Source organism: Nanorana parkeri, unplaced genomic scaffold, assembly GCF_000935625.1.
Source record: "Nanorana parkeri isolate BGI_ZX_2015 unplaced genomic scaffold, ASM93562v1 scaffold72, whole genome shotgun sequence".
NCBI lineage: Eukaryota > Metazoa > Chordata > Amphibia > Anura > Dicroglossidae > Nanorana > Nanorana parkeri.
Genome location: NW_017306340.1, coordinates 1,941,633 through 1,967,707, shown reverse-complemented (window position 1 = coordinate 1,967,707; position 26,075 = coordinate 1,941,633). Strand labels below are relative to the sequence as shown.

Below are 26,075 nucleotides of genomic sequence, written 5' to 3'. Positions count from 1 at the left end.
TGATCATGAACTTAACAGGAAGTTCAGGGAAGGAGAGCTGAGAGAGAGAGTTGTTCAGAAACATGATCAATGTAAGTGTTTGGGTAACAAATAAAATACTTTGGGGGGCAATGTATATTTGTTTGATCTGGGTTCATTATTGAAAAAAGGATTCAGAGTTTATTACTACTTTAAGGTATGTTTTTTAGCCAGCATTCTCCCTGCTGCACAGTCATCAATGTCCTTAGCATTCCTTCTCACTCAACGACCAGGGCAGTTAAAGGACTAATTACTACTTACTCTGCATTACACATTTATTATCACATAGTATTATATTACTTACTTCAAAAAGAAATAGGATGGAGTCCAGCTCCTCCCTCTGAGATTTATTCCCTGAAAAAAGAACATAACAGAAAATCAGCTTTACACACACACACACACACACACACACACACACTTTGTGAGTTTGTCCACTTACAAAGAAATGAAAGGTCTATAATTTTATCATAGGTGTTTTTTAAATGATAGAGACAGAATATCCACCAAAAATCCTGAACAACACATGATACAAATGTTATAAATCGAGTTGCAATTCAATGAGTTAAATAAGTATTTGATCATGAAGCAAAACATGACTTCGTACTTGGTGGAGAAACCCTTGTGGGCAAGCACAGAGGCAAGACATTTTTGTAGTTGGTTGCCAGGTTTGCACACATCTCAGGAGGGATTTTGGTCCACTCTTCTTTACAGATCTTCTCTAAATCCTTAAGGTTTCTTGGCTGTCTACAGGATTAAGGTCTGGAAACTCTCATATGTTGTGTTATGCTGTAATCCCGCGATTATCGCTCCCAAAATCGTCTATTGAACGGAACGCGTGATTTTTCAATGCAAGTCTATGGGACTCAAAACGGGGCGACAATTGGCCGAAAATATTTCCTGCACCCTTTTGAGTGACTGGCGTTTTCTACAGCACGACAAATCGCAAAAGGTGTGAACAGCTTCCATAGACTTCAATGCAAATCTGTGTTTTGTGCGACATTTCCTGGATAAATCGCCTAGGTGTGAACCAGGCCCAAGTCCAGAGAGGAGCCCATGGTTGCCAAAAAGAATGTCAAATTTTGATTTGTCTGACCACGGAAACAGTTTTCCACTTTGCAAAAGACCATTTTAAATGAGCTTTGGCCCAGAGAAGAAGGCGGCATTTGTAGATCATGTTCAGATATGGCTTCTTCTTTGCATGTGTAGCTCCTACCTGAGTTGCTACAGGATTAAATACATGCCTGCTTGTAAATAGTTCAGCGCTACTGTGCAGCCTGTGACACAGAGAGACTTCTGGGAGTTGCAGTTCAAAGTCAAAGGAAGATTGTGTTGTGAGGAACTATAAACAATACAATTCCCACAAGGATGTGCTTTTGAACAGGAGGGGTGAGCTGAACGTGAGTTCCTGAGTGCGATCAGTCCAGGGAGAGCCAGCAAACTGTGGGGATCTGTGTGTGCTGCTGGCTTTTATACAGGGGAGCTATAAACCCTGCGAGGGCCTACCCCGTGGGGTGTAATCTTTAAAAAACAGACCCGGAGAGAGGTTTACCTGGTCTGCTATATCTAGTACTGTCTGAACTGCCGTTTCCAGAGGGGCACAGTGAGACCCAGCACAGTGGAGGGGACCGCGGCCTGGACGACTATTCACATCCTGCTGCTGCACTGCACCCTATACTTCAATGAGGGATATCCAGAGAGCGTTCTTCAACATCATCCTGTAACCAAAACCTGCCTTCCCAGTGTAGCAACAGCAGTGATAACCAAAGGTAGTCGGGATGGTGAGGAAGGGGACGCGCGCCTCATGCTGACTGACTCAGCAATTGCGGAACAAGCCCAGTGAGAGGCCTCTGGCCATATGCTTTCAACCCAAGTCACCAGCTGAAGTGGTCTGAATATTAAATGGCCAAACGCACAGGCTGCATGTATTCTTATCATTGCTGCTCACTTCCCACTACAAGGGGCAATGTTTTCTGTGGCATTCCTCTTCTTTACCCTGCAATTGTATTAGAACGTATGTTTGCCTGCTGCAAGGCCAAAACAGGGTGTTAGTGACTGCCAGATGCAACAACTCAGTATACCATGTAAAAATTGGCAGTGAAAAACAAATCTCAGGACAAATTGTTGACACTTAGCAAGTGCCTGATCACATTTTATCACATTTCTTTACCTTGGCTCCATAAATACTTTGAAAGGCTGGGAAACTAATACCACAAAACCTGTATACTTCATATTAACCCTTTCGCTGCCAAGGGCGTACGGCATACGGAGCTACAAAAGTGCTTCCAGCTGGCCAGCTCAGTATGCCGTACGGACCTGGCATTTACAGCTCTACTATAAGCTGATGGTCGCTTTAGCTTATAGCTTTAGCTTATAGCCATCCCAGGGAGGGATGAGAGACTTCATAAATCCCCGCTGCTTGTAGGGTCTGTGGCAGCGGGGATCCGTAAAAAAATCACCGGCGGGGGGGACGGGGGGGGTCCCGGGAATGAGCGGCGGCTGGCCGCAATTCAGGTTGGCCGAGCGGTGTTCCGATCCGAGCCGCTGTCATCCTGTCAATTTTTGGATGACAGCGGCTCTGTGAAGCGTGGCCGAGTGGGGGATCGTTAAATATCAATGATATAATATCAGTGCAGAGCAAACACCGGAGTGACCGTCTGATCACTTCGGTGTTTGTAAATAACTGGGGACACATAGTACTATGTGTCCCCAGTTATGAATGAACAGGCTGCGATCTACATCACAGCCTGTTCATTCAAGAATTTATGAATGGGGACTAGCACTCACTACAGAGGCTCCTCCCCATTCAGAAACTAATGATAGTAAAATATTTTTACCATCATTAGTTTGTGAATGAATGAGAAGCCTCTGTACTGAGGCTTCTCAGGGGCTGCAGAAAAAGAAATTGAGGACTTATGTCCTCAATTTCTTTTTCTATTTCAAAAGGGAAATGTCAGGGGTCTATTTAGACCCCAGATATTTCGCCGCAGCAAATCAAATCAATAGGAAAAAATTGCAGAAAATTCAAAAATGGCTTGGCCAGCTGATTTGAAAAATGTTCCGGAGGGCTTGGCAGCGAAAGGGTTAATACATTGTGGGTTACATGTAGCCATTTATACATAATAACATACAAACAATACATAAAGACATGGAGAGTTACCTTTAACTTTTAGGCTACTTTCCAGTGTAATGAAGTTTTCATAGAAGATAAAATAAATCTGAGAATAGTGCGCTTCAAAAAATTGCTTCAGTTCACCCCATTCCTGAATATCTGTAAGAAATAAAAACAGTGAAAGAATAAATTGTCTGTTCATTATTAGATGTCACAAAGTCAGTGGAATATTTTATGAGCCAAACAAATTACTGGCATATTTTAAATAACGTGAAAGCATAGAACATCAACAATCCAGAACAAGCATGCAGCAAGCAAAGGTAGAGTGAGCCCAACTCCTGATCTTCAGGTCTGTTCTGGGTCAGTGACAGCCACAAAATCTGCATAGTGACGAGGAAAACAGCATTTTAAGAATCAGGGCAGCAGTGGCACTCAACCCCCAAACCATGTATTTTCTGTGGACTGTATATTCTGACACAGAGGACACATAATATTAAAGGATAGTGGTCTTATTTCTATTCTATTCCACAGTATTCACATCTGCTGTTGCAAACCCGTATCCTACTCTCTCTTGGGGTTCCATGACAGTGGAACAGACAGCAGATATTACATTTTCCATCTTCGCCATTATGATGGCTATATGGATAGCGCTAAATCATCTGATATACGAGTTTTCCTTTTACCTACATCTTACTTATTGGATCACTCATTTATTATATGGATGTTGCAAACACGTATCCTACTCTTTCTTGGGGTTCAATGATGGATGACGCAAACACGTATCCTTCTCTTTTTTGGGGTTCAATGATGTATGACGCAAACGCGTATCCTTCTCTTTCTTGGGGTACAATGATGTATTATGCAAACACGTACCCTACTCTTTCTTGTGGGTTCAATGATGGATGATGAAAACACGTATCCTTCTCTTTCTTGAGGGTTCAATGATGGATGATGAAAACACGTATCCTACTCTTTCTTGGGGTACAATGATGCAAACACGTATCCTACTCTTTCTTGGGGTTCAATGATGGATGATGCAAACACGTATCCTTCTCTTTCATGAGCTTCAATGATGGATGAAGCAAACACGTATCCTTCTCTTTCTTGGGGTTCAATGATGGATGAGACAAATACGTATCCTACTCTTTCTTGGGGTTCAATGATGGATGCCGCAAGCACGTATCCTACTGTTTCTTGGGGTTCAATGATGGATGATGCAAACACGTATCCTACACTTTCTTGGGGTTCAGTGATGGTGGAACAGACAGCAGACATGAGATGCACCAGTTTTTCCATTTTTTGCCATTATGATGGCTATATGGATAGCAATAAATCTGATAGATGAGTTTTCCTTTTACCTACATGTTACTTATTGCATCAAGGCGGTTACTGTATAGTTTTTGCATAGTAAAGAAATGTATACGTGTAGAGAAATAAACCAGGTCTCTGGTCTATGCTCTGGAGTAAATTGGTCAACCACTTGATTGGTGAAAGATTAAAGTTGAATTTTGTATGCATAGAGGGGCCAAGCTACATAACTTCCGTTAACTGTATTACAAAATTCCCAAATGTGTATTACCTGTTTCATATGTTAGGGTTGTGAACACTTTTTAGCAAGAAGCTGGAGTTTCTTTTATAAATCTATACACTGCTCACTCTGAAAATACACATGGTCACTGATGAAACTGTTACAGTAACCCAGACAATCCAAAGTATTTCAGATCTTACAACTGCAGGCAGTCTTCAACAGAGGTGCACCACTCATGGGTCCCAGGAAAAATATCAGGGGTTACTTAAATCTTCTCCCACCATACAGCATTACATACTAAAGGGAATACACAGTGCACCATGAAAAGCCTCACATGCCTGTGATACATTAATGGTTCATATCCCTTAGAACACCAATACCAGAGTATGGGCATGCACAGTACACAGCACTGTGCCACATATATCCGTTACGCGGTAATGATGCGCAGAGGGAGTGGTTTACTTATCACGTGGTCCAGAACCTTCATCCTAATTGGACAAAAAAAACATTAGAGCCGGGGGTTCCATGGACTAGCTCTGTCTCTATGAATATTGCAGCCCTTTGTTGTGATGAGGTGCACACTGCGTAAGTGTTAAGAAAAAATACAAATAAAAGATCTAAACTCCAACACTGTTGTATCACAGCTTACTACAAGGGCATCTGCTTTCACTTACTCATTGGAGGTCCTCTTTATGCTGTGAATGCCATGCTATTACACTATTCCTGAAGCCATGTATCATACATTTATTGTGCAAATTTTATGAAGTGCTGGTGGCTCAAATCCATGTACCGTTTTCCTGAAAGTGCATTATGCTGTACATTATATACTCCACTCTGTGCTGTTTGTTATATACTTTTCACCTTGTACTGTACATTATATACTGTACACTATGATGTACTTTACACACATCACATTGATCCACTCTGTACCCTGTGCTGTACATTAGATACTCCACATTGCGGCATTTTGTAAACTGGGATGTACACTATAGAAACTCACAATGCTCCAACTCTGTACTGTACATTCCTAACTGCTCAGCACTCCACTATGTACAATATGCTGTACATTCTATACCCCACACTATGTTTATTATGCTATTTAGTATATACCTTGCCATCACTTGTCCCAACTCAAACTCACAAGACAGCAGATAGTTTGTTTGATCACTGACTCTTCTGTGCTCAAACGGGCACTCTTTTGCTAGTCATATATAAAATACTACGGTAACAACATATCTTCTGCTTATGAGCTAATGTTGTAATTGCAACTGGAGCAATTAACCAAAAAAACAGTTTTTAGCATTTCTCTGGAACCAGACAGGATCTTCACCTTAACTATGGCCCAGGACCAGGACCTCAGGGCACCAACTTAACTGAATTCTTCATAGATAAATAATTCAAACATTGTGAGTGCAGGCCACACATCTAATATTATAATAACTATAGATCTGTAATTGACAGGATCATTTTAATTGATTAATAATTATAAATAAAACTAACATAACATATTAAGGATGCACTTGGAGAAAATATATTCAATATTTAAACAATTTTAATAATGATAGAAAAACATTAATCATAGCCTCCAAGGCTTCTGACAGAAAGAATGAAATGATACCATCTCCTGCTATAAACACTGGTCTGGACGCTAGACAGAGAAATGCTTCTAATTTATTAAAAGGAACAGAATCCTGTCAAAACAGAGATGAAAAGGAAATTAGCAAATGTTTACTATGAAACTAAAGCCCACACTGGCCTAATTACTGCAGATGTTGCATAATACTGCTCATCACAAGCACATTTCCGACTTTAATAATAATTTATATTGTGACAGATAATCATGCAGCAGTCAAATTATTTTTAGACTGCCAATGTCAACTATACTGACATGTAAAGCATACTCAAAAATCAGGTGAAAAAAAGAGAGCAGAGCGTTCACAAGCACAGGCAGAGAAGATAGGCAATGTATCACCCACGGTGAATCATCTCTTCCATGATGGTTGAGACACAGGATGATCATTGCCTATTCAAACTGATTGCAGGAAGGTACTGTAAGCCGTTTGTTTCCGAAAGGCTTGTATGACTATGGGAAGTTTGCAACCTCTAAAGACATCCTCTGACTGCCTGATCTTAGGGAGCACTGAGATCTCTGAATTCATGCTGACACCATCATTCCAAGCTCACTCCCGTCATAGACTATAACATCAATACAAATTAGTAAACTAGATATGAGATTGTAGTCCATCATGGGAGCGAGCTTAGAGCGGTGGCTACTTTACAACACACACAGGGACCATGGGGAAAAAAAGTAGCCACCCTCCAGAAGGAAGGACAGTGTCAGCACCATTTCAGAGATGATTTGAGCATCTACAGCCGAGTGATACACAAATAAGGTCCAGTATTGATATTTGAGGTACTTCAATGTATTTTAAAGATTTAACTCCTAAGTTTGGTGTTAACTTTCCTAGACCTGTGTTAGTTATTTGGGCAGCCAGATGTGAAAGGACATGTGTCCATTCACATTCAATTTCCTATGGTCAGTCATGTTAAAGTCCGGGAAAAAATGGAGGAGGGACACAAACCTTATCCTTTTTTTTTTTCTTCGGAACTTTCGGATGTAAATAGATAAATGATAATAAATTATGCACTCATTTTTTTTTTAAATATGTAGTCCACAAAAGCTACATGTACACTAAAAGCTGGTATCACTCTGTTTGGATTCGAAATGCACCTAAGGGGCAACTTATCGGAATTACGCGAGAACAAGCAAAAGTTTTAAAAGATTGTTTTGAGCAGAATGGATTAAAAAAAAAAGCTCCATTTTAGATAATGAAATATTACAGGCCTTGAAATTAGATGAGAAACAAATTAGATGAGAAATTAATTGACTATAAGACCCCATTCACTTTGAGCTTTTTCAGCGCTGATTTGAGCTGAGCGACTTTGAGAGACATTGAGCTACAGTGCACATGTTGTCTCGCTATGTAGCGCTACTTTTGGCATGGACTTCGTAGCTGCCACATTGGACTGTATTCAATGAAAAGCGGTCTTGATGTGACATAATTCCTCTTCCTGTTTGCTGCTTATATTTCTGTGCAAAAGTGACACTTCTGTAGCGCAATGTAGCGCGACAATGTCGTGCAAATTCGTGCGACACTGAGCTACACCATTGAAGTCTCTTGGACCAAATCGCACATAATCCGCTGGAAAAATAGGTCATGTTGAAGCGACAAGCTTGAACTTCAAGCTACAGGGGACATTGAAATGCATTGGACGAGCTACATTGAGCTAAATTGAGCTGATGTTTGAGCGATTTTTTAGCTGAAATCGCGCTATATAATCGCTCAGTGTGAATGGGGTCTAAGACAGTTACTCAAGTATTTGACAATAAAACTTAACAGGTATGGACTACAAATTACAACCGCCACGTTAAACAACTAGAAAACATTCTGAGAAAGCCCATCATAATATATAAAAAAAGGCCCCATTATTAACAAATTAAAAAAGCTAATAATAGAGTTGATCCACCTCGACGAGTGGTTCTCAACCTGTGTAACCTCAGGACCCACATTTGTCCTTGGTCATTACGTCACGACCCAAGTTGCAACGCAATGGAATTCACAGAATTAGGGTACCATGTGTTACAGTGCAGGCGTACGAGCTGCGGGTGGGAGGTGCGTTTAGGGAGAATCATTCAAATAAAATGGCAACCCAGCACACAGAATGCACGGTACGTGCGATTGCATGGAACAGTGCGACAATCGCACAGTACTATGCGATTAATGCACTGTACTAATGTGAACACGGGCCCTCAAAAACACTGACATATATACACAACCACAGACACAATCTGCTGAACTGTGACGGATCTCCATCCATATGCACATTGCATGTACAGCTTCCTTGCGCAGGCTGTAGAGGTGTCGGGAGCCAGAATGTGATGTCACTCCGGTCCAGGCACCTCTATAGGACACATGAGGGAGCTGTAGGCAATGAACTTCTGTATGGACCTCCCTCACGGCCACAACCCCATCCAACTCCGCCTCAAGCTGACAATCGTCATCGGCAGCATATTTTGAATGGCTGCTTGGCACGAAAACTGACAATGTTGCGCTAGGTGAAGGCAGAGGAGAATCTCACCTAGAAAAGTGGAAGGCATGCGGCGACCCACCAGTTGAGAACCAAGGACCTAGACAAATCACCTTTTTTGATTATAATGCTTTTTGCCTGCAAAAGATGTTCAGCTTGCAGAATATGCACACCTGGTAGTAAACAAACTTAATCCTCATGTCCCATCGCACTCCTGACCGGAGAGAGCCCAATGCAGCCGGGAGGGTGCGGCAGTGGTAGAAAACAAAGGAATTTCACTTCACATTTTTGCCAATGGTTGTGAATTTGAGATGAATTAATTCTTTACCATACAACATAAGAGTACACAAGTTGTATATTTAATTGTATGTCCCTGTGGATATCAATACGTAGGATGGACTTCTCGGCCATTGGGAATAAGAATTTATGAACTGTCAAATATTTGGAAGGGCTTCAAGAACTATAACTCGTCATTGCCCATTTAGAAAGCACCATTATTGTAATCCGACAGGCATTACATTACATTTTTGGGTAAAGATATGGCAAAAAATAAATAAAAAATGCTGGAGAGGAGAAAATATGGTTAGGATTGGTCTCCCAACTTGAAAGTAAATGGATTTTTTTTTTTTACCTAATACTTTGGTCCCTGCTTATTTGCATGTGGAGGTGGACGTTAAATTGTTTTAGTAATTATTATTTGGTTATTTTTATACAATATTTATTTTTAATGTACTGTACTTATTTACTTATTATGCATATGATATTTTACTTTAGAGCTAATATAAATTTGGTCTATTGAAATCATGTAGAACTGTAAGCTTCTCATGTATTTTATTTTATTTTTTTTTACATTCGACTCCTATATGGGGTCGTCTTTCAATAGATATTCCTTTAAATCGTGATGATGTGATTCTCCCATGAGCCCCTAAGAAGTCCTCATGACAAAATACGTAGGACAGGACCATATAGAGTGGCATCATCACGTTTATGAGATAACAGAATCCGTCCTGGATGATTTTAGCTATGTTATACATGTGGAAACATACCATTTATATAGAGCACTCCGTAAGTCTAAGTTCCTTTTTACTTTTTAAAGTGACATTAAAGGATACATTTTTTTCCCTCCCCCCAATGTTAGTGCCAGCACTCACCTTATATGATGTCTCTTAATCCAATCTTCTTTCCTGATGTTTTCATCTGTCCCTCCAGCGGTGCGGCGGCTCTCCGATCCAGCACTGACTGCTCTGTCCCTCCGATCCAGCGGTGTCTGCATGCTGGTGCACGCGTCCATAGACTTACCTTACATCTTTGCTCGTCTCCCGGCCTGCGCCCGCCCCAAGGTGCTTTGCGGCCGCCCGAACAGTTTCGTTTTCTGGGGTGGGAGCGCTCACAGAAAACAAGGTAAGTTTAAAGCGCTGTTATATCGGCTTTTTTTTAAACTGTTTGCCTGTATCTACTGCTTGATAGCAGTAGATATAGGCAAATAAATGGGAGGGGTTAGAACCCCTTTAAGCTTCAATAAATGATCACAGTATTTCACTCTGGGCAGCATGTCTTTGTCTTTTTAAATGCATATTTCAATATACTGTAAGGGGAATTTATCAAAACTGGAGCAGACAGAATCTGGAGCAGCTGTGCACGGCAACCAATCAGCATCCACCTTTCATATTCATAGCTTAACTGAACAAACTGAAGAGAGAAGCTGATTGGCTGCCATAGGCAACTGCTCCCGATTTTGAAAAAATCCTCCCCCTGAATGTATCTAAAAGCACACACACCTACAGCAGAGATTAACCGACGCTTCTTGACCTGCTTATATTAGAGGTCAATTTATAACGGTCTGCTGCTTTCCGAAAGTTGGTGCAGTACAATATGTGGTGGTGTTTTTGGAGGACAAGATTTGAAGTATTTTTTTTACCTTTATATCACATATTATGATTATTTATTTGCTTTACACATGTATATCAGGGTAATAAATGTGTTTGCTATTTGTTGTTATACACAATCATAGGATTGTTATTACATTATTATTATTGTATTATTTATATAGCGCAACAGTTTGTGCAGCGTTTTACAATATAAGGAAGACATTACAATCACAATACAATTCAAGACAAGATGGTAAAGAGGGAGGAGCAAGTGATACATGAGGAGGTAGCTGTGTATGGATGAATTGTTTGAGAATGTGATGTGATGGTTCAGTGGTTAGTTTGAGGTGGGATAGGCTTCCCTGAAGAGATGAGTCTTAAGGGCTTAAGCACGTTAGGCACAAGTTTTTTTTTTTTATCAGCGCTGCTCTATTTTTTGGATATAAATAGAATTATATTGGGCTTCTCATCAGATTCGCCTGAAAACCTGACAGGAAGATCTGATCAGACGTAAGGGCCCTAAGAGAAGCAAGTCCTTTTCCACGTTACATTATCTTTATTTACAGCTGACTTAACAAAGAAAAACAAATCAATCAAAGCAGCTGAATTTGGGAAAAAAAGGTCAAGAGAATGTTACAGAGCAAGCTTCCTCTTCCCTTCCTGTCCAGTACCAATTCAATACTGTCTACACTGCTTTCCATGTGCTTATCATGAGATGCACACAGCTGGGGTGAGCTTTATCTTTGTGCTCAAACGCTGCATAACCACAGTGGAAAATAGGTAATCTTCTTAGCAATCAAGTTCTCATTTCAGTTTCCAACAGCTGTATTTATACGTTCACATGTAACACTGCATTCCCAAATCCGTTCTCAAGGCCGCTATGGCCCCGTCTACAAGTAAGGTCAGATGGTGTGTTTAGCTGCCTTCAATTGGCTGAGCTTGCTGCGTATCAAACTTGGATAGACTATAGCGTGAGACATCACTGTTTAAGTCATTTTCAGGCCTAAAATGTGGAATATAACATGGGTGCAAAAAATTAAAAAAGGGCCTCAGTCATGAAGGGGTTAATAGGTTTTCAGCAGCAGTATTCATGAGTAGCAACAGGTTCAGTGAACAGACCTGAAGGGCTACAAGCAAAGGGAAGTATAGAGTACTTTATGACAGCGCGTAGTCTGAGTTATTATTGTAGTGTTACTCGTACAGTAAATGTATGTGACTTTCAAATGTTTACATTCTTCTTGTTCAATACCTTTGTTTGCCCATCATTAGCCAATCACAGCTTGCCTTTTGCAGCTGCAACCCGCAGTAGTTTGAAGCGCAAAAGGCACATTCCTCCAGAGCGCAGTGCGCAGAAAATTGGAGAAGCCAAGCTTGAATAGAGGTGGGGGGGGTCATCTATTGTCTGCCACATACATTGCTGTTTTAACACCTCTCTCTGGGCAGGTTAACCCCTTCGTGACGGGAGTGACGTCTTGTCACTTTGTGCCTATTTATACTATAATTAATATAAAAAAAATCTAAAAAAAATAATCAAAACTTGTGAAAAAAGTGTTTTATAATTATATAGCCCTATCTGTCCTCTAAAAAACTATATATAATATGTGTGGGCACATTTAGTAAGAAAGTATATTACTGCTGTGGAAGAATCACACAGCAAAAATGTAAAAAATGTGTCAGTCATTTATGAACAGAACCTGAAAACTAGCTCAGTCATGAAGGGGTTAATAACACCTCCTAGACTCCAATTATGCAAATGCAATCAACACCTGGTTGTGACTAACAGATTGTGTGAATTGGAGCAACATTCACCATATTTATTCACAGAGCATTTTTGTACAAGTCATTCTGAATTGAGAAAGCTGGTTGGATGACTAGTGAAACATCTTCAAGAAAAATACAGCAAGTCCAGTTGCCTTGTCTTATTTCTTACAGATATATGAGGGAGGTGTTCACACAGAAAAATAAGCTAGCAATATATAATGAAGAATATTCAAATTGTACTTTTTCTGCACATTTTTGATGAATACAAAAGTCTGATAATATATGTCCCTCTCTTCCCTAGCTGCCCAACTAATGGTGGTTATGGCTATATCATAGGTAACAATTATTTAATAGCTCTGAAATGTTTAAAGGATAGAGATAACAGTGTAACCCAGCCACTCAATGACCTTGGAAGGATCAATTACTACCACGGTAATGTTTATGTAGCACCTCTCAGGGCCAAGCTCTTTCCTGACACAGCTAGTGATGAACAGGAAGTGTCAAGGAAGCAAAAACCCAGGAGAGCCGATCAATGTAAAATACGCCATACAATGGCTAATAGGATTGTCAATTTCACTTTTTGTTTTCTTTCTTTTACCCTTGCAAAAGATGTACAAGCACACGACTTTGTGCGGCATTAAGAAATGCTGCACAGACCTACAAGGCAAATTAGATTTTGAGAGCTCAAATAAGACAATCTGACAGTTGCAACCAACATGTGCACATGTTTCTGCAACTGTCCTTTAAAAAGGTGAGGAACAAGTCAATCTACTAAGAGCCAGGCAATGTGTACATCTATGAATGTAAATAGAAGATTACTGGCAGCAGCTGTTTCAGGTTTATGATTGAACCAATTATGTAGAACAAAATGTAGATGCAAATGTGTAAGAAACAGACCCTCAGCTGGGGAGTTTGCGATTTTACCAACGTTGCCAATTTAAATCAGGACCCCTGAACAGCTTTGCAATGGTGTATGCCAATGTTTGCTTGTAAGGGTCTCCTCACACAGTCTACATGCTACATGCACTGCATTAAGGAAGGCCATTCATTTTGAGGAATTTGAGGAACTGCAGCACAGCACATCAAATTAGTGTAACTAGACCCTGAGGCAATCTAAAATGTAGATAGACATTTTGGCTTTTTACCTTCTTTCCTTCTAGCCAAGTCCATTGACCCCTATGGGGTAATTTACTAAAGGAGTCATTTTTCAATTAGCCCAGTGAACCTGTAAAGCCAAACCCTAAAAATGCCAATGAGAGACACTGAGACATACACTCTAGGGCCTTTTTATAAAGTAAAAATATGTTAGAGCTTTACAACTTTTGTAGTTCATCTCCGGGGCTCATTTTTTTACACAGCCTGAACTGTCTGCCATTATCAAAATGCAGCTGCATACACTCCAAGACAAGAAATCTTAAATGGAGGCAATCGGAATGATTAGCCCAGGGATGGACAAATATGAAATCCCAGAGCCAGTCTGTCCAATGGAGAACCCAGCAGAGTTTAATTTTTAGGAGCCAGCTGAATTTTTAAGAAGCATTGGTTACCTGGCTCCCAGGATTTGTCCAGACCTGGCTTCGCTTCTATGAAGTCGAAGAAATGCACCCTCTAAACCAGGGGTAGCAAACCTCCGGCCCTCCAGCTGTGGTGGAACTACAAATCCCATGAGGCATTGCAAGATTCTCACAGCCACAGACATGACTCTTGAAGAGAGATGCATCATGGGATTTGTAGTTTCACCACAGCTGGAGGGCCGGAGGTTTGCTACCCCTGCTCTAATGTTATAAAAATCATTCTGCATCAATACTGACCGACAATGACATGTAGGTTTAAAGTGTAAGCATTGGCAAACTATTAAATACATAATTGAAAACAAATAACTGAATGGCTTTCTATGCACCATACAAAGTCCAGACCAGCTCCAGTCAAAACAATACAGCTCAGTCAATGCGATGATTGGCTTATGAAAAAACAACAGCTCATTCTCCTAAAGCTAATATCTGTTAACTCTCTAATCCAATCAGCAAACTCCATTTATTTTACTGACAACCTTATACAATTTGTTTTTGGAACTCTCATTTCCTAACAATAAATGGGGTCAAAATGACAATCGTTTCCAACTATAATGATGAACAAATCCAAGGATTTTGGACGAACAGAATTCTAACATTGAATGTGGTTTATGTCTGGGAAATTCCGTTAATTCAAAAATCGAATGTTAAAGTATAATTAAACTCTACTTCTAGCAACAACAAAAAATTCAAAAGTTACCAAAAAGATTACTAATTATCTCTGTCCTCGCCACTCGCTTCCGTCCGAAGAGGCAAGAGGCATCATTTAAGGGAAGTCCTTAAAGGAGCTTGGGGGGGGGGGGGCAAATATTTGTGACTTTAAAGCACTTACCTTAAATAATGTCTATTAATCCGATCTTCTTCTTCTTTCCTGATGTTGTCAGCCTTCTCTCCAGCGACACGGCCGGTGTCCGATCCAGCTCCGACTCCTCTGTCCTTGCTGGCACTTCCTGTCCTGCCCCCTGTCTGCATGCGGGTGCACGCGTCCATAGACTTACCTCGCCGAAAATGTGAACTGCTCATTCGCGCGTCCCAAGATCCTTTGCGCCCGGCCGAGAATTTTCACATTTTCAGACGGGAGCGCGCGGGGAAGACACAAGTTTGTTTAAACCGCTGTTAAGGCGTTTTTTTTTTTTTTTTTACTTTTTGCATATATCTTCTGCTGCAGTAGATATATGCAAAAAAAGCTGAGGGTTTAGAAACCCTTTAATATCACTTTAAAGTCAAACAATATTTTGAACAACAATTTCCAAGTTTCTGATGGCAATAATGTTCGGACGAGATTTTGTGTATGAGCATTCGTACGAAAATCTTCTATTGTATGCCAACTTAACAATGCCTCGTTGTCTGCCAAAGAGCAGAGGATTACCAGGAAGCTAGTACAAAGACAGTGTGATACATCATTTAAAACACATTCAAGTGTTTTTAGCATGTAAATAATTGGATTATCAGTCTTTACGCATTAAATGTCTGTTTATTCATTCTGGAATGTGCATGGAAATCAGAAGAACATTCTCAGAACTACTATGCACATACCAAGCTATAAATCAACATGGAGATGGATAGCAATTTGTAAATCACAGATTAGCTAATCTGTCTAATAAAGCAAAGCAATACTGAAAATAAAAGCAAAAGGGATATAATAAAAACAGAGGAGCCACAAAAAGTCTCTGCCCATCTATGAAGGTTTTCCCTCCCGGCAGTCATCTCCCACTGACTTCATTGCTTTGCATCACTCAAGTTAATTTTCTTGACACAGAGCAATTTCTCCTGACAGACTCTCTACACACCTAGTCTTCTAGGTAATTGCTCTACTAAACACAGTAATTCAAAGAGTACTCTATATCCCACTGGGCACCATTAGACAGAGTCCACACCAGGACATTTAGCCCAGCAGGTGCTGCAGGGTTTTACAGAGATGTTCTGAAGCACATCTACTTTCTTTTCCATCATACATCATAGTTCTGCGTCTTTCCTCAAAGCTGGTCTTTATTCCTGAATCTTTAAATATACAGCTGGAAATAGTCCAAATCAGATCAACGTGTGAAATCTTACAAAGGGGTACGTACAAAATATAGGCTGACTACAATATTTAGCGGATTATGTCATAAGGAACAATTTGTTTTACAGCTGAAAGACAAGAAGTTAACCTGCGAACTGCAGAGAGAGAAAAAAAAGAATATCTCCATTACTTAAAATATTAAAACAAGAGCTAAATGATTGATATCGAAGTAAGCTAAAGTTAAAAGGAGAACTATGGGGTCAGGGCTTTTCCCCTTAGTTCTCCTTAGGGTAACGGGAGGACACAAACTAGCGTCCTCCCGTTACCCAAAGCTTAGTATATCGTGAGCTACAGCTCGCGGTATACTGAGACGCCGCAGCCGGAGCGGATCCCGACATCGATGTCGAGATCCGCCCAGCTGTGTGAGTGACAGCTGGCTCTGCCTATCTAGAGGAAGAGCCAGCTGTACCCGGCCCGTCCGTTCCGCCAGTCAGCGCTAGCGGATCGGAGCAGGGATGGGGGAATCCAGTCCTTCCCCTGTCCTTCCCATAACGCCGGTATATGCTCGCTCACCTCCCGATCTACTGAGCCGACCTGTGACAGTCTCATTGTCACAGGTCGGCTAGAACTATGAGGTGAGTGAAAAGCACTCACCTCATAGTTCTCCTTTAATCATGCAAAATAGCAACTAGTAAAACACAAAGAAATAATAACAATGAATTTAAAAGTGCATTTATTACATATTTCCATTCAGTGCATTGGTTACCCCGAGCCACAAGTCCATACAGAGGTTCTGTTACGAGGAATGAGGAACTAAACAATGGACTACAAGTACAGGGAGGTCATCGCCCTGCTGACAGTGGAATCTGCTGTTCAATGGCAGATGGGACTAGTAATATTCTCAATTAAAAATCCCAGTGAATAGATGACGCTTCTGCACGCCAAAGCGCAGCTGCTTTGAATTCAAACAACAACCAGGAGCAAAAGCACCCCATAAATTCAAGAAAGGGGAAGGAAATGTGACCATATATCATGTTACATCCTTAAAATGGGTGAAACACCAATCAATATTGTCACAATCATGACAATATGTGGAAAACAAGCAGGCAATTGTGACAATATACAGGCAACAAAGTGGCAAACCATGGCAATATGTAGATAACACACGGCTACTGTGACAATAAGCAGACAACAAATAATATTATATCCTTTTGACTAGTGTGGTACAAAAAAAATCCCTCCCTTCTCTTGCTGATCTGGGGCACCAGATACACACTGTTATTATAGGTGATTGTGCTCGGTGTCTGGATTGGATGAGAGGGAGTGATGTCACGTTACATCAGAGAACTAGTATTCATTGAAAAAATACTAAGCATCTCCTGAATTGCTGCTCAGTGTATTACAGAATCCCCATGGCCCTGTCAGGGATGAGATAGATGAGATAGATGAGATAGATGAGATATTTACATTGTATCAAGCCGGACCAATGCAAGTATTGTGATAGTTTGTGGAATATAGCCCAATGGTGCACGCTAAGGGACCACTCCTGAAGCAGACTAACATAAAAAAGGACAGTCTTTATTCACTCAAAAAGGTCAACAATCCAAGAACTTCACAAAGTAACTCGCCTTTCTTCAGCATAAATGAAGCATAACAGTTCATTGGACTTTCATCAAAACATCGTGTTTTGGTCTCACCGACATCTGTCTGTCCCATACACTCCCAGTGTGATAGTCTCAGGACTTTATCGGATTTCTCTGTAAATACAGTCCTCAGCACTGCTCAGCAGCTTTCCTCAGCTCCAAGCGGTTCAATATTCACCCCTCGTGGGTCACTGTCTCTCTCTGTCTCTCTAGCAGGTATCTCAGGGTCCCCAACCCTCTTGAACTCTGCAGACCTTCCTGGCTGTGTCACTTTGCACGCAGCAGAGTCTGCCTGTTGTCGTGTGCCTCCTGCACACCCACAACTCTCCCCAGAGCACTGGGCTGGCTTCCTAATTAGGCTGCTCTCAGCCACCTTGGTAACACCTGGCCCCAGGACTGAAGATCCCATCCCACTATAATCTGGAAAACCTGGAAGGAACTGAACAGCCAGTTCCTCCTCTACAAAGGTATTCACATTGTGGAACCTCTTAGCCCCTCTAACTAAGTGTTCTTGTGGATAATGTTGCCAAATTACATTGTGGCATCGCCACACCCTTCTATAGTATATATACATTTTTAAAGCTGGAGTTCACCTTTAAGTATTATTCTGTATATGCATTAATAGAAAGACAATAATACAATACAGAACATTGTTATATCGTGCCCTGTAATCAAACATGCAAATACAATATTTCTGAAATGGCAGTGAAGAAGTTGAAGTGTTAGAACATCCGTCAGGACTTCAGTCTGTGCCCCTCCCAGGGAGATTTCCCCCCAAAATACCCGTCCCCTGTGACATTAGGACAAAAAATATTCACAATCTGTGTAAAATGCCAAAACCTGCAACAAGCCCAAGAAGACTTAACATGCACAGCGTGGTAATGCAGTGCAACGTATTCTTGTGTAAAAACACCCCCACAATCCCCCCCCCAATCACATGATTATAGACTTTCTGCAGGAAGATGCACAAGCATTCCTCTTTTCAGAGACTGAGGATTAAAAATATAGCGCCATGAACTGTTTCCGCGGCTGCTCAACAAGGGGGGACTACCTTCAGATAGGGTGGACCTGCCCAATTGCCCAAAGACTATGGTCTCAGGTGAACGCGATGCTTAGCATCCTCACTACGAGGAACATACATCTGACCCCGAGTGAAGCTCTGCTGAATATCAGACCACCCGACATCTCCAAATACGAATTCCGACTTCTCACCCATGTGCTTACAGCAGTTAAGCAAGTTATAGCCCACGCTTGGCTCTCAAGCAACCTGAGTATCTCAGCTGTGAAAAACAGAATCCACTGGACCTTGTATAACGAGAAATTGACTGCAAAACTACTCGACAACCTCTCCAAATTTAATAAAGTGTGGGAACCATGGGTCGACAATTTCTTCCCGCCAAACTTCGATAGATCCCTGTTGGACACGTGATCTGAGAAACGACTACTCGAAAGTGCATCTCCTCCCTCTTCTCCCCTTCTTTCTCTGTGTGCCTGTCTGCCTACGTTGAGGCGGTATGACAGTCACTAAGTGTCTCCACATCTTTCTCTGAACTTTACTACTGGGCCACCCTAAAATCTAGGCTAACGCCAGTGTGACCCGCTAGGCTGGCAGGGGCATTTACCGGGTGGTGAGCATCAATAATCGAACACAAGTGATAACAACTGCACGCTACACTGGATATACCGTTTAAGTTATGTTACTTAACTAACCATTACGTGCAGATACCATTGGTCGATTGTACCTCACATGCCGCCACCTGATGTGGGAGCATATGCTTTGATCTCACCACCTAATCTGCCAAACAACTGTATTGCCCTAGAACAAAATAAGGGGCACAACCTGACAAACAGACATACATATCTACTCGACTATAGATAACAATTGTTGGGCTCATTTAAGATCTGTGAATTTTATAACCTATTATTGAAGCTATTACTGTACAGAAGTCTAGAAAGTAAATTTACTGCTTTTCTTTATTTTATTTGAGATTGATGTCTTCCACTTGCAGTGGATTTTTTATGTTAATCTTTATATACCAATTCTAGTAGAGCTAACTGCAAAATAGGCTCCAGCAATGAGGAGGAGGTGGATGATGATGAGGTGGCAGGGCACTCATTGATACCACCAACTGAAGTGGAGTAAAGATAAGTGGAGAGGCAGAATAGCAGTGAGGAAGGATTTTGTCCAAGGGCAGTTTGCAGAGGACTGGAGAAAACAACTCTCCTAATATATTTGGTAGCACTGCCCCAAAGGTACAGGCCACTGCTAACCCAGGGCTGGTCCAAAGAGATCTGGAGTGTGGGCCTCATTTAGCGTATCTGTGTCCAACAGCACCATTTTGGTCTGCAGCATATCAGTCATGGAAAATGTACCAGCACCTCAATGGGACTAGTCGTCAACATCATTCCTCATTCCTCACTTTCTACATCCCACACACAAACATGCTGCATCCAAAATCCACAGCCTCTAGTGACAGGGAAGGAAGCCTCACAAGGGGTTCCTGTAGCTTTAACTAATTCTACTGCTGCATCAGCTAAAAAAGCTACAGATTTTGTGACTAAATCTGGTCTGCTGGTGTCTCAGAAACAAGGAGGCGATTGAGCATTTCTACCCAGACATCCAAATATCTAGCCAAAAAAAGTGGAAACCAAGGCTGGGCCTACAGGAAAGGTGGACGCATCCTGTTTCTTATAGGACCTCTCTTATACAATATACTCTCTATAATATGTTCTCTTAAAATCATTTCCTTAAGAGATTAATGAACCAGCAAGACACTAGACTTTCTTTCCTACAATCCCCTGTACATTAAATCCCGAGCCGAAAGAACAGGCTGCACATCAATCTGTTCAAAAGTATTAAATTGCTTTTAATGGCTCAAATGTCTCCTCTGCCGGAAAGAGGAACCTGGCTTCACCTTCATCTTCCTTATCCTCACCTGAATAATTCTCATTTCTCACCATCCGATGAAGCACCCAAATCTTAACTTTCCGAAAATTCTCATACTGTTTTAGGACATACAGTTTGCAGGTCTGATGCAGGAGGCACCAAAGGATTCGGTACAACATTAGCAGACTGAGGGCCAGATTTTGATGTCAAAGGCCCTAGGTCTGAAAGAACATTTCACCTCTCACAGAATTCATAGATTCTTTCACAATTGAAGCAGTTTCGGATCCTGACAAATCCACTTCCCACAAAAAACCTTGTCAGAAGAACCTGAAAGTTTAGAAATACAATTGTCGCACTTTTTACTAGGTTTAACTCACAAATTTAGTATACAAGAAAAAAGGAAACAAATACCATTTGTCACACTTTCAGCCAACTCTAGGAAAGGTAAATGGCAGCACTGCAAAAAAGCCTCACCTCTGGCTATAAAAATCTGTGCTGAGGAACCAGAGCTGCACTGTAGCATTAGCGTGCAGAGAACTCACGGGTGCCGCAGCCCTTTACCCACTCCTCCCGCCAGGAGATTGTCTGCAGACTGGTGAGGAGAAGAAAGTCCGCCTCATAACAGTTACATGCGCCTACACCAGAGGTATGTCACCGGCGGCCCAGAAGTGCATCACTAGCTACCATCAGAAGTCATGCTGTTAGGATCCAGAGCACCTCTAGGTGGCGCAGGAGCCGAGACCTGCAGCTCCAGTGCTCACCTGCGGGTGTTTCCCAGCTGCCAGTACTTAGCCATCACCTGGTGCTTCCTGGGAGGATATTTAAACCCTCCCTGCAGTCAGGATGATGGCTCAGTATCGTTTCCTGAAACTTGAACCCGAGTCCCCAGTTCCGGTGAACCCTGCTTTCCGTCCAGAGTCCTGTTACCAGTCCTGTACCCTGTTTGTGTCCCGAGCCCGGTTACCCATTTGCAGGCCTAGATACCTCTTGTTGCCATTACCTGCCTTTCCTCTTGTTGCCATTACTTGCTTGTCCTCTTGTTGCCATTACTTGCTTGTCCTCTTGTTGCCATTACCTGCTTGTCCTCTTGTTGCCATTACCTGCTTGTCCTCTTGTTGCCATTACCTGCTTGTCCTCTTGTTGCCATTACCTGCTTGTCCTCTTGTTGCCATTACCTGCTTGTCCTCCTGTTTCCATTACCTGCTAGTAGTCTGGTTGATGTTACTTATTTATGTTTGCTTTTGGGTGTTGTTTAGTTTGCTGTTGATTAAACTGTATATAAAACATTCTGCCCTGTCCGGTGTGGTCATAAGTGTTTGGTCTGCCTGTGTAGGTACCTGCGCAGGTGTGCGGTCACCTGTGCCGGTATCCCTGACACATGCTTGCCACCATTTTCTTTCACTATGCCTCACATGCAGCTTACCAGGAAGGAGGGGGCACCACCATAGCCACATTATGGCCCACAAGACAAAGGAGTGGCAGAAGCAACACCCAAGGTGACAGGAAGTCCCCACTTAACAATGGGGAAAGATCCAGAGAACATGAAATAAAAATATTTAAAAAAATACCCCCAGATCATCTCTCAATTAGCTGTCCTGGAAGATGACCATGGGAAAAGCCTCTTTTTCAAATTGAAATAAATCAGATTGGGGTGCACACCTTTTGTTTTTCTGCGGCTCATCTCTTATAAAGGTCCCTTTTGGACTGTTACATATACCAAAAGTGTTTTGTTATATATCTGTTCGATAAGCGCAAAAGAATACTATTTGCTGCTGCCAGAAATCCGGCCTACAACCAAAAAGAAATAAAAACTAATGGATAATGAATATTTAGGAGCAACTGGTTGATACGGGTCAATACAGTAAGATCTTGTTAAAGATATCTGAATAAATAATGTTTATTGAGTGGATGAGTACAGCCAGCACTGTGTTAAATAGCAAAGTATAAATCAAATTTATTAACTGAATGATGTTCAGAAGTAGAGCATCCTTTTTGCAATACTCGTATTAGTTCAATTCAGCAATACCTTGGTTAAAAAGCTTTAATCCCATCAACAACTACTCACCTAGCATTATCCTTTAAAGAAAAGAGGAAAAAAAACTCTTTATTGCATCTAAAAATAGTAAGCAACAATCATCAAGTACTTCAAAACAGGAAGGAACATCACCCCTCATCATAGGAAACTAAGTCCATATAGAATATGATAGATGAGCCGCCTGCTTAGTCAACAATATTTTACATACATCATGCCAACTACTGCCTGACAAGTGGCCCACCAATGCAAAGCATAGTGAGGTGATGTATCATGCAGTGGACGTGGCAAGTGATGGGAGCTTCTAGGGGTGCAAAGTCTGGTCTTCACCAGAGACTGGCAAGGTTTGACTTTAGCATAAAATCATTCCCAGGGGATTTCTCACTGGCGACAACTGTTACACACCTGGGTAAAGACTGATCAGAGGTAATGGCAGTGAACGAGTGGATTATTGCCATCACTTCTTTAGTATCCAATCAGATAGGTTACCAATCAACTCTTCTGTTCCCCCGGCGGTAATGTTCAGCCCACTCCTGGAAATTAGAGCAATCTCAGAAGCATAGATTGCACCAAAAAAAATATTTAAATGAATGTTCTCTTGGCACAAGGAGGACGTTAGTTTACAGTTGAGCCATCTGGGTTTGTGCAATCCACTACAATCAGATTCCAGGCAGCTTCTCACTTATGGAGACTGTCTACTTCCAAAACCTTCTGCTGTGTAACTACTTCTTTGTTCACTGTATCGCCAATCAGATTCTTACAGCCACCAATCAGATTCAAACCTGCCTTAGACATTTTAATCTTATTACTGCTGGCTCTTTGGTACGTCATTTATTTCTGTATGTTTGGAGACAAGAGGGAGCATTTGCTGCGTTTGGGAATACCCCCCTGCCTGTCAAACATCTAAGCAAAAGAGGCCCCCAAGTTAACAGACTACTAAAAGGGAATGGGCTGGGCTAACACACTACAGCCATGCATTGGTAAAGAAAAAAACTGAAGCCCCCCACAAGTTGCCTATACTCCTTATATGCATTTCAAAGATTAAAAGGGACCCAAACATTCCCTCTCAAAGAACTATTGCTGCCAAAGAATTCTAATCTTCCAACACACGTTGCACACTGTGGTTCCCTCAGCTGGCTTCTATATGACTACTGTGTCCTGTAGTGACATAGCGGATGGCAGGAGGAACCAGTGTGAAGCACCACTGGAGTTTACCTTTGGTAAACCACTGATATAGGTAAATATTATATAAATAGGGTGAAATCAAATGATATCCTGGCAATGAATAGTTTAATTGGTGTCACGTAGACCTCCATGATTGTTTGTGATTCCTGCAGCCAAGTTCAGATGGGGAGTAAAGATCATGGCATGGCAATGCCTCTGTGCACATTCAGATGCCTTACTGTTTGTCGTTTTCAGACATCTGTGTGCCTGTGGCCTATCGCTTTCGGTAAATCACTGTTATTTATAATCAGATCTCGCTACACATTTCTCAGTATAAATAAATTCATCATATTACAGGATCATAAATTGTGTTTGAGGTACATGTCATCATTCCTTTGTAGCTGAGCAATGACGTGTGCAGAAAGCCTAATGAAGACTGGGTGCTGTTTTGCATAGGGAACAGCTGCTAACACAGGTAAAGTCATGTGAACCGATCATTAATTCCTTACTTGCTATACCAGCTGTTTCTAATGTTGCTCATACCCTATGCGGCTTTGCAAATGAGTTTGCAATTTGGTTTCAAGGGTGTTTTAATACTCTGTAATGTTAAAGTAATGGTATTTTATATATTACATGCAACCATGTAAACCGCCCCTGCCCTAGAGGAGCTTTCATTCTAATGCCTGCAACGCACACACATTCTGGGCTCATTTGTGTGGACATTGTACCTAAGATAAAAGTCGTGCGACCTTACAGTAGCAGAGGTCGCACGGCTCCCACACACCTTACGATAATCGTATGATCGCGGGATTTCCCGCGATTATCGTAAGGTGTGTGGGCACCTTCACACACACACTACCATCCTCATACGTTCTTATTCTGCCTTCACTAATCTGCAACAGAAATGTGAAGTCCATACATAACACAATTCATTCTTTATTAGTTAATTAGAATATGGCTTTCTGCAATGTGTATGTACACCCTCTCTTGTTAATTCTGTTCCCGTTTTGCAGAAAGGTAAGAATCATGTAAATATTACCCTAGTCCCAGTTAGAACCCTACAGCTCTACTTGTCTGCATATCTCCTAAGTTGTCTTAAGGCATCCAGGTAGCCCCTAAACCCAGAGAGAGTTGCAATATTCTAATACTGGCAATAGGAATTTATGAGGCCACCCATAGGGGCTAATTCACACCAGCCCCAGTGTGCTCCGGCCCGATTGGTGCCGTAACGCACTTCATCGCATTCCGGCCGCCTCACTTTGTTTTGGGGTGCAAGGGGACGTGGCGGTGCATTTAAGTCAATGGCACCGCAGCCACGCCCTCCAGCCACAGTGCGATCACACGCACCAGAACACGTGGCACATCAATGCCTGCGTCCCGGTCCGATGCGGTCAGAAAAAATAGTGCATTCAGCATTTTTCTGAGTGCACCGGTGCGGGTAATCGCACTGCGGCCAGAGGTCGTGGCTGCAGTGCCATTGACTTCAATGCACCTCCACGTCCCCTCCCAAAACCAAGTGAGCCGGCCGGAATGCGTTCCTGCACCAATCGGACCAGAACACACTGGTGTGAACTAGCCCTAAAAATAATGCACCAAATAGAGCTGGATATAGCACTGGGCACAGTAAATAGCAGAGGTAAAGAAGCAAGTTTCTCCTGTAGGGCTGGAGGACACACATTAGTTCCTATTGTCAGTACAAATACAGCATAACAGCCTATTTACACTAAACAGGTTGGAACCAGGAAAACTAATGATGTAGTGTGTAAAAGAGGTAATTCTCTTTACACACCAAAGGCTGTGTGTCTACCGGCTTCATTGATAGAAATCTGGCCTTGGCACTCAAAGAGAAGTTCAGAAAGCATGCCAAGTGCCAACTTCTTGATGAAAGGCGACATTTGTAAATATAGCACCCTGGGTTTAAGGGCACCTGAAGCGCCACAAGTATCAGCTCACGGCCTTCACTAATATGTGGATGGTACTTTACATTGTCACCAGGAGTACAGTTTCACAGAGGAAAGAAGGAAAGAAGGAAAGAAGGAAAGAAAAGGAAAGAAAGAAAGAAAAAATAAAAACCATTTCCTGGATACAGAGTATTGTTTTCAATAGCAGGTAAGGTATTAAGTAGAGCTGCTTTAATGTCATTTCTCAACTGTGCATTTTACAAGTTAATTTTTCTCAGGCACATCATGAAGATTAAAGCTGAGGGGGACATTTTTGACACTCCTATCACATCTTTTTGGTTGTGTTTGGGAAAAATGCAATTACTTATTATTCAATGCAAAAGTTCCTTCTCAGCACTGCTTGGAGAGGTGAGAATGGGGCAGCAAAGTGCTAACATTTAAATATATCCTATATACAGCATTAATGCTAAACTCCAGAATGTGTAAAAAATAAAATTTATAT

General features: G+C 41.6%; 1 protein-coding gene across 1 annotated transcript in view; it reads right to left on the bottom strand.

Moving 5' to 3' along the window:
* Positions 1-26,075, bottom strand: part of RALGAPA2 (Ral GTPase activating protein catalytic alpha subunit 2) — a 291,675-nt gene that overhangs the window by 240,901 nt on the left and 24,699 nt on the right. The window contains 2 exon segments of the mRNA XM_018576654.1: positions 323-372; positions 3,164-3,286. Coding sequence (XP_018432156.1) covers positions 323-372; positions 3,164-3,286 — 173 coding nt within the window.